We start from the raw sequence: 9,964 nt of genomic DNA, 5'->3' as shown, positions 1-9,964 counted from the left end.
CAGCAACTCAGGGCTGGACCAGGAAGGCACCTCTGAGCTCTGCACTCTCGGAGCAGAGGGGAAGGCATGTGGAGCTGGGGCTGCCGGGCTGCCGTGGGCCACCATCAGCGGGTGGCAAGCAGCCCAGGCTGCCCGGGGAGTCGGGCTGCAGCACCCACCACACGGTGACCACGGCCTCCCACAGTCCTCCAGGCTCCGTCTGCCTCCCATGAGCACAGGGTCAGCAGATCTTGGTTTCAGCAAGCAACTGGCAGTGTTTTCCTGCTGATACCAAGGGCAGGCAAATGGGGGGCACCCAGGGCAGGTGGGGGCAGAGGCTGAAGCTCCTCAACCTGCCCGCAGGGCCCGGCGAGCCCGTGAACCCCCCCGCCCGCCCCCCAGGGAACAGAGGGGCAGTAGCCTCCACGTGTTCGGAGGAGGAGGGTCAGGCGTGGGGAAGCAGTCCCTTACCACGGCAGAGCCAGGTGGCTGGCCCTTCTGCTCCAGGCACCGCCCAGAAGCCTGGTGACGGAGGAAGATCCGCTGTCTCCGGGTTTCAACCACACACAAACCGGTCATGGAAGTTTGAAAGAGATTTATTTAAAAACAGAACAAAAAAGAAGCTTTGGTATTTCAAAAGCCAACAATCATCAATCACTAGAAAGTTAAATACCGCCCCCGAAGCCCAGAAGTACAAAAGCACAGATCTCCACAGGCTCATGATAAGAAAGAGACAATGTGGGAACCCGGGGATGACCCGAGACCCGCGCCCTCCACCCAGGCGGGGCGGCGAAGGCCCCAAGTCACCTCCACGGTTCACTGTCTAAAGTGGATGCGAAAGCCATCCGGCAAAACCTCAACAACAATAAATTAAAAACTCAGTCGAGAAAGAACACATTAAATTAGGAATAGAACACAATTTTTCTTAGACAAGTCTCTTCAAAAGTGGGTATATTTCCTGGGACAGAAGAAAGAAGGGAGGGGAAGCAGAAGGAGTGAGTTCAATTTCAAGTATTTTCCATCTAGGTTCATTTTATTGAGTCGAAAGCTTTACAAAAAGTCCACTGGCCCTCCCCTCCCGCTCCCCGATGCCGACTCCTAAACATCCACACACGCTCTGCGTCACTGGTGTCCCCGACAAGGCACAAAAGGGTGGGTGCTTTCAAAGGATCCCTTGTTCGTGCAGCAGGACTTTCAGTGCTGGGTGTCTTGTGCAGACGGGGCTGAAAGCGGGACCGTTGGTGCGCTCAGACACTGGGATCCTCCTGTTCAAGTAACAAAACAAGCTGTTATTCTTCACGACCTCATGGAAGCCACAGCACTGTCAAGGGAAGCAGGTGATGGAGCTGACCTAGGGGCACCCTGCCCAGGCTCTGACCCGGCTCCTGGCCTGGGACGTGCTACAGCGCCGTGGGGTCAGCAGCCTGGACACCTCCGCACCTGCCGCAGGGTCACTGGGCCCTGCCCTGCGGTGGCCCAGCTCGGCAGGGGGAAACTGAGGGACACGGGTAGCACCCCAAAATGAGGGGCTGGGCTTGTCCTCGGGACCCGGCAGGGAACCAAGGGCAGATGGGCAGATGCCAGAGGAAGAGCAGAGGAGCCCCCCGAACGGCGGGGAGAAGCAGCCTGCCTACTTCACAGGGGCCGTTGGACCCACGCGATGCAAATTTAGCACCTGCTCTTACAGCCTGGGAAGATTTCTTGCTCATCTGACTTTCCGTTTGTTCCTCCAGCTCGGAGCTCAGACCTGCTGCCCACCCTCCTCCCACGGCTCTGGGCTCACTGCCCCCGGCCAGAAGCCCGAAGGCACGCAGCCCTCTGCGGAGGTGATGAGGCGCTTCTCCCGAGTCGGCCCAGGCCCCTTAGCCGTGGAGCGCACAGACCGAGCGCTGACACACCGCTCCTCGCAGCAGCCCGACAAGAGGAGAGGGCAGCGAGGGCAGCAAGGGCAGCAAGCCAGCTGCCTCTGAAGGACTCTCGCCCATGACTGCCAGTCACGGGCCCCCTTCTGTTCCCTCTCCCGGGCAATCCTGGTAGTGAGCAAGGAGGGAGGGCTGATGGCAGGGCGGGCCAGGCGGGCTCCCCAGGCTGAGCCCGATGCCCAGGACGCATTCCGGGTGACAGTCCCACAGTGACCATGCTCAAAGTCATGGCTTCCTGGGGACAAAGATGCGTCAGGAAACAATACGTGCTCACAGGATGACCCCCTGCACTGGCCCACAGCGAGGGGCAGTGAACCGGCCCTCCCGAGTGAGGACAGGGCTCCCCACTGCAGCTTCCGTAGAGGCTCAGGTCACCCTAGGGGTCTTGTGCAGTTATTTGTAAAGGCTGAGGTTTACTGGGGCAGGGAGGGCACTGCCCACGCCCCTGGAAGGCCAGCACTCAGCTGCCCACACCTGATTTTCGCCACCGTCCCCTGCTCTGGTCTCCTCCGAGGAGTCACGCTCTGACATCCTCTCTAAACACACTCATGCCTCTCTGCGCTGCGGGCGGAGGGTTCTGGCTGAGAGGGGCACCCTCCCCCGCACGGGCCTGGGGCTCTGAACACACTGGGGCTTTATACCTTACTCCTGAAGAGGGGCTTGGCCCCAGGCCCACAGTACTCGTTGTAAATGAGCTTGAAGAGGAAGAGGTGGAAGAGGGTGATGAGGGAGGCCACGCTGAACCAGAAGATGAAGGGCAGCCCAGGGTCCTGCTGGGCCATATGCTCATCGTGGGCCAAGATGGCCTTGAGGTGCAGCGTGTGGCGCAGGTCCTGCAGGTGTGTGAGGTCAGTGGAGATGTAGAGCAGCGGCGTGATGGGCTGCGTCACCATGACCGGGAAGGTGTGGCCCTGGGGCACCGAGGTCAGCTCCACGGGCTCCTCCAGGCAGCCCGCCTCACAGGCGTAGATCTTGACGGGCTGGCCGCGCGACTCCACGGACACGTGCAGGTATGGCTTGCCCTCGGGGTCCGCGAGCACGGCCAGGTTGATGTGATCATTCTTGTAGCGGATGCCGTGCAAGGCGTAGCTGTTGTGCAGCACATCAGGGTCGGCCTGGAACTGGAGGTGGTTCTCGGTGAACTGCAGTCCCCCGAAGCTGAGCACCATGCCCTGCAGGATGCCTGGGGCGCCGACCCTCACCAGCCCCTTGCAGCCACGCTTCTGCAGGGTCAGCTTCCACAGGTCGGAGAGCTGCAGGATCTGCGGGACGGAGGCCAGCCGGCCGGGCCAAAGGTTCTCGGCGTGCATGGTGGCGTGGCCACTGAAGCAGTGGTCTTCGTAGTTCAGCGTCGACTCCATCTGGTCGCGCTCCCTGTGGCTCAGGCTGGGGCTGAGCAGTGGGGCTGGCGAGCAGGAGAGCATGTAGTACAGCGTCAGGTTCACGGTCAGGCCTGACGGCGTGTGGGCGTCTGTGATCTTCTTCATTTCCACACCTGTAACGCCACAAAGGTTGCACGTTAGGGGGGAACAGCATGGCCGGGGGGCTGAGGTCACAACATGAAGAGCTCCCTGAGTCGGGGAGAAAGTCCTTCTGCCTGGTGCCCTCGCACGGCCAACGGGACCCTCTGAGCCTGAGGCCCCTGTGGGCAGCACCCGGGCCCTCTCAGCCGGCTCCCTGCTAGCATCTCGTCTCCAGGCCTTGGAGCTTCAAGTAACACCTGAACACTTGATCTCCCGAATCTGCACGAATCCTAGACGCCAACAGCTAACCGCCCATTTGCTGTCTCCCCCAGGACATGCGATTCTGAACCTGACGTGGTTTGAATTCTTGCAGCCCCGAACCAGCCCCTCCCCTCAGATGATCTCCAGACACCTGCTCAAGCCCTCCCGGCAGTCAGGCGTCACTGTCAAGTGCTCACACCCCACAGCCAGTCCACGCACAGTCCTGCCGGCGCCACCTCCGGAAGTACCAGATGCCATCCATCCACTTTCGTCTCTGCGGCCACAGCTCTGGTCCCCCCCTCCCCCGCTTTCACCTGGGCTCCCACAAAACCCTATCTGGTCGCCATGCCCCACTTTGGTTCCCTTCTAGTCTACACTCCGCACAGAGCAGCCAGGGGGATCGTCTAAAAATGTACGTGCGGGAGCGTCTCTGCTCTGCCTTCCACCTCACGTACTCAGATGCACCGTCTTCACCAAGGCCTGCAAGACCCTTCAGCATCGGGCTGTCAGCACCCGTCCCTTGTTTGCAGCCTGCCAGCCACACCGGCCTCAACCAAACGTGCTCCTGCCTTAAGGCCGCCGACCTGCTGGCTCCCTCCGGATCATTACTTGGCTGGTTTCTTGCTCTTTAGGTCTTGGCTAAGTGCCTCCTCCTCGGAGAGGCCCCACCCCACCCTTCCCCCCACCTCTCACCCTCAAACGAATACTTCTCACTTTAAACGACTTTTTATTCTAAAAAGTTATCTTGCGGATTCATCCAGATTTTCACCTTTCTAGTATCATCTTCTTCCCATCCAGAACTTAAGCAAGCACCATGAGAACAGGAACTCCGCTCTATTCACTCCTGCATCCCTCGTACGGGGAGGACAGTCCCTGGCAAGACCCAACCTATACACGTGCTGAGCGGCTTACACACACTCTGAGCAACTATGCATAAGGATGTAGACAACAAGCACCCCGGAAACCAAAATCTCTCATCTAGAATAGAAGTTCCTCTACTTCGATGGCCAACTGGGAAAACAAGTTTTCACTCAACCTGTCCATTCCAACCTGCTAAAGATAAGGTTCCATTCCCTCCCAGTAAAAAGGCACAACCACACTGGCCAGGGCTCACTTCAGTCAGTGCCCGGGGCATGTGACTCTTGATCTCGGGGTTGTGACTTCAAGTCCCATGTTGGGCACAGAGGTCACTTTAAAAAAAAAAAAAAAAGGAAACAGAGAAAAAAAGCCCATGCCTGTCACCAGCCAGACTGGGGTAACTGAGGAACGGATGTGGGGATGCCCAGGCCTCTCTCTACCTGTTGATTTATCCTTTAAAAACCAACTCCGAGGGACACCTGGGAGGCTCAGTGGTTGAGCCTCTGCCTTTGGCTGAGGGCGTGACCCCGGGGTCCCAGGTTCGAGTCCCGCATCGGGCTCCCCGGAGGAGCCTGCATCTCCCTCTGCCTGTGTCTCTCATGAATAAATAAACTTAAAAATAATAATTAAAGCTGACCCCGAAAACCACCTTCCAAATCAGGCCTCATCCGCAAGAACAAACCAGTAAGGCCTGTCTTTCACTGTCGCCCTTTCATTAGAATCTCACAAGAGCCCTGAGCTCAGTGCAACCGTACTTATCGAACACAGGCCCATGGAGGTCAGTTAAGTGGCCCAAGGTCACACAGATGCTAAGTGGTGGAGCAGAGAGTCAGCCCCCGGGGTCGGTGGGCAGGCCCCCTTGCAGCACCCCTCTGCTCCCGTTCAGTGTCACCTCTGCAGACTTTAGTGGGGCATCTCCGGGAGGGACTGTGTGCCCTGGTGTACGGTGTGGACTGTGGACCGATAACTGGCCAGGCCTCACCTGGGCTGAAGAGCTGAGCCCAGAGGCGCTGGTGGTCCTGAAGCAGCTCGGCCGCTGGCATCTCCAAGAGCTCCAGCATTTCCTTTCGTGCCAAATCCTGGAGCACCTTGAGCTCCTTGGCTGCTTTGCTTTTGAGCACCTGGGGGTTAATGGGGCCTGAAACATGCACCACCCACAGCACTGTCTCGTCCAGCTGCGTCTTGGGCGCCACTTGGAGCCGGTTCACCAGCTTCTTGGCGGCCACCACCACCAGGTGCACCAGCCCCGTGGGAAAAGGCGGGGAGCGGCCCGAGTAGAGGAGGAACTGATGGTCTCCCACCTTCTCCAGCGTACTGGTGAAGGCTCTGGGGGCCGGGCCGACAGTGGGCCCCACCGTCTGCAGCGCGGCCACGCGCTCGGTGGGATTGTTGAGCTGGATCCGCTGCAGGTAGACGTGGGGTCGGCCCCGGTGCGCCAGGAAGTCCTCCTGCAGCAGCACGCAGTCGCGGCCGGGCCCCGGCGCCAGCCCGGAGGCCGAGGCGGGCCCGGGCGCGGCGGCCGCAGGGCCGGGGCCCGAGGGCCCGAGCTGCAGGCACCGCACGCGGCGCAGCAGCCCTTCCCGCAGCAGCAGCACCGCCTCGCCCGCCTCGGGGAGCGCGCCGAGCGGGCGCAGCTGCACGAAGGGCACGAAGTCCGGCGCCACGGCGGGCGCCCGCTCCCCGGGCGTCACCCACAGCCGGTTGGCGGCCGCGTCCAGCGCCAGGAAGCCGTTGGCCACCAGGGCGGGCACGCCGGGGCCCAGCGGCACCGCCTCGCCGCGCTCCCGCAGGCCGCGCCAGCCGCGGGTGGCCGCCTCCAGGCAGGCGGAGGGCTCGGCGGCGCCCGGCTCGCCGCGGGGCCAGGGCGGCAGGTGCAGGCCGCCCGCCGCCCGCCGCGCCCCGGAGCCCGCGAGCCACAGGAGCAGCAGCGAGAGGCCGAGCAGGCCGAGCAGGCGGCGGGCCCAGCTGCTCGACAGCAGCCCCGGCAGCCCCTTCAGCCGCTGCTGCAGCCACATCGGGCCGCCGAGCGCGGCGCGGGGGCGGCCGCCGGGCCCGCCGCCCAGCCCCCCGGCCCGGCCCGGCCGCCCGCGCCTCGCTCCTCGGCCCCCGCCGCCGCCGCCGCCGCCGCCGCAGCAGCAGCCAGCGCGGCTTCCTCCTCCTCCTCCGCCTCCGCCTCCTCTTCGGCTGCCGCCGGCCGTCAAACGACGCCGGCCGTCAAGCGCCGCCCGGTCTTTTGCGACGCTCGGTCGCGGAGGGGGCGGGGTCGGGGGCGGGGCCGAGGGCGGGGGGCGGAGACGCGGCGGGGACCGCCCATCCGGGCTGCTGGGAGGACGTCCCACGGAGGGATGGGGGGGTGGGGGGGATGGGGGGACGGGGGGGCGTGGACGCGGCCCACGCACTTGTCAAGAAAAACCCAGGGCCAGCCAAGCCGAACACGTGTGGGGCCCCCGCTTGCTACTGATGGTTTAAAAAAAAAAAAAAGGAAACTTTTTTTCTGTTAAAATGACTATCTCCCTGCAGAAAGACTTAGTACAGAGAAGGAAGGGAGGAAGGAAAAAAAGAAAGAAAGAAACCACTGTAAACCAGATTTTTTTTTAAAATTTTAGTTATTTAGTCGTAGAGACACAGAGAGGCAGAGGCACAGGGAGAAGCGGGCATCATACAGAGAGCCCGACGTGGGACTCGATCCAGGGTCTCCAGGATCATGCCCTGGGCTGCAGGCGGCGCTAAAGCGCTGAGCCTGCTTCTCCCTCTGCCTGTGTCTCTACTTTTCCCTCTCTCTGTGTGTGTCTCATAAATAAATAAATAAAATATTAAAAAAAATTTTTTTTAATAAAGATTTTATTTATTCATTCATGAGAGACACACAGAGAGAGAAAGGCAGAGACACAGGCAGAGGAAGAAGAAGGCTCCTTGCAGGAAGCCCAATGTGGGTGGGACTCCATCCCGGGACTCTGGGATCAGGCCCTGAGCTAAAGGCAGACGCTCAACTGCTGAGCCACCCAGGCATCCCAAAACCAGATTTTCTATGAAATATTTTGTTGACAAGTCTTCCAGACTCGGTCTGCCTGCACATACAAGCATATGGAGACGTGAATCACACCCAGGACTCTGTCCATTTCTCTATCACACCAAGTCGCTGTCTTGATGTCACCCCGAGTTTTAATCTCTTGAATGCCATAAGACACGAAAGTCTCATTATTTGAAAATGCCTTTAAATTGTGAGCTATTGATGCAAAAGAGCAATTGTGCTCTGTTTCTGGGGGAAAAATTCAAAACGAGCACAGGGGCAGACAATGGGACGATTGTTTCCACGTTGGTTTCAGGACATTCCAAAGCCAGACAGTGCTTCCCAGTTGTTGAAAATTAAACGGTCATTTGAGGTGGCTGGCTTCCTGCGGGCCGTGGGCAGACACGGGTATGTTTGCCAAGTTGGAGTGCCGGCGCCCTGTGAGAAAGTGCCTTGTCCAGGTGATCTTATGGTATGCTGACCTTTTTTTTTTCAAGGTTATTATCAAAGCATAAACGCAATTGTTTTTTTATAGTTTATTATTTTTATAGTAATCTCTACACCCAACATGGGGCTTAAACTCACTACGCCAGAGAACAAGAGTTTCACACTCTTATGACAGAGCCAGCCAGGCACCCCATAAACATTCTTAATTCCCATCTGGAGTTCACAAACCCCACAGAATACGTATCCATGGCCTACTGTGAGAAAGGCTCCATCCAACCCCCTTGGGAAGGCAGGAGCCCTTGAGGTGGCACAGTGACATGAGAACAAAGGACTGGACCATGCTTGGTTCTAATGTGAAATGGGGATGATGAGAGAATCTGCCTCTCATGTTTTCGAGGAATAGATAAGTTAACCCAGGCAAGGAATGCAAGGTGCAGGACCCACAGTGAATGTTCAGTAAACGTAAACCCACATAATTCTACTTGCTCCTACAAATAACGGTGTAATAGATGTATACCTTGGCCCACTGACATGAATGTTGCAGGGGAAATAATGCCTAGAAGCAGATTCCTGGGTCAGAAGGAAGCCTCATTGTATCCCTTCTTGTTCTTAACTCCCTTGCCACTCTCCTTCCCAGTGAGCAGGGGAATCACAACCTAGGGTTAGCCACGGAGCCACAACAGAGACTGGCGGGCATCAAGCATCCGGAGGACCCTGGTATCAGGTTCTCTGGGCTTCAAATCTTGGCCTTACCCTTGCTAGCAAGTCAGCTAACTTCCCTGGGCCTCAGTTTCTCCATTCATAAAGTGGGGATCATAAAACAGAGTAGGACTGCTCTCAGGCTTCAGTGACACCAGCATGTGATATATTTAGGATACTGCCAGGCTGAAAATAACCATTTGCCATTGTTTTTAAAACCAGGAAACAAGAAACAGGGGTACGTGAGACAAAATTCTACATGTGCTAAGAGTTAAAGGGTAAAGTCTTCCTCTCTCCCGACCCCAGCTATTCTGTTCCCCCCCTAGAGGAACAGAATAGAGGCAACCACTATTTCCATTTATAGAAACGGTAGCATGTAACACACGCTCCTATCTCTCTCCTTTCACTGAAAGGAACAGCTTGGGAATTGGGAATTCCACCGTTATTGTCATTCAAGGGGCTGAGTGCCAGTGGGAGGAACTGGCTGGCGCAGGTGGAGGGGACGGGAGGCCCAGAGCCCGGGCAGCAGGGTGTCCAGCATCCTTCCTCGGCTCTGCAAAGGAAACGGATAAAAGAAGACAATGAAAGGGAGAAAAGCAGCCCCACCGCTTGGCACCAGAGGACTGCCCTCGGGCCGCTATCCTCGGTGCCCCCCAGGAAAGCAGGTCCTGCGCCTTTAACTGCGCCCAGCACGTGCAGCACGCACCAGCAGGCACATCTGGGCGGCAGCAGCAGCAGCAGCAGCAGCAGCAGCGGCGGCGGCGGCTGGTTAAAGAGACAGGCTCTCCTTGTGGATGAAGCTTGGACCAGGTTCAAATTCCAGCACTTTGGCAAAGGGAGCAGGAAACAGATCGGGAAGGAATGGAGGGCAGGCTTCCAGGAGGCGTGAGTCCTTTCTCCGGGGAAGGCCGGCAGCCTCCCCGAGTCATTGCCTCTCCTGAGTTACAGGGACTCTGGGCACGTGGACTTTGGGAACCCCAGGGCCTAAAGATTTTTTTTTTTTTCTGTCCTCACTACTGCCCATAGTGGTTCTCCGTGGATCCCAGCAAATGGAGAGTGAGAGCCAGGCTCTACAGCCGCCTCCCTTCCCGAGCTCCCGCATCAGCTGTGTGATGTTGGGCAGGTTGCTTCCCCTCTCTGGGCCTCAGTTCCCTTATTTCGTAAATAGAGGCAATATTGCCCAACTCACAGGGACGTTGGGAACATAGAGTGAGAAAGAGCTTTGAAAATGGAGCCAGGCCACACAGGTTCATTCTCCACCCCTCTGCTCATCTCTCCATTTCCTTCTTGAAGGATCTGGAATTTCAGTCTGTGTCCTCCAGAAT

General features: G+C 58.3%; 1 protein-coding gene across 1 annotated transcript; it reads right to left on the bottom strand.

The window, feature by feature from the left end:
• Positions 1–559: 559 nt before the first annotated feature.
• On the bottom strand, positions 560–6,613 carry KIAA2013 (KIAA2013 ortholog). Its single transcript, XM_041767901.1, has 3 exons — positions 5,466–6,613; positions 2,543–3,396; positions 560–1,244 (listed from the first exon to the last, which is right to left on the bottom strand). The coding sequence occupies exons 1-3, from the start codon at positions 6,496–6,498 to the stop codon at positions 1,227–1,229; spliced, it is 1,905 nt and encodes a 634-aa protein (XP_041623835.1). The 5' UTR covers positions 6,499–6,613; the 3' UTR covers positions 560–1,226.
• Positions 6,614–9,964: the final 3,351 nt, after the last annotated feature.

This window comes from Vulpes lagopus, chromosome 8, assembly GCF_018345385.1.
Source record: "Vulpes lagopus strain Blue_001 chromosome 8, ASM1834538v1, whole genome shotgun sequence".
Lineage (NCBI taxonomy): Eukaryota > Metazoa > Chordata > Mammalia > Carnivora > Canidae > Vulpes > Vulpes lagopus.
This window is presented reverse-complemented; position numbering and strand designations above follow the sequence as displayed.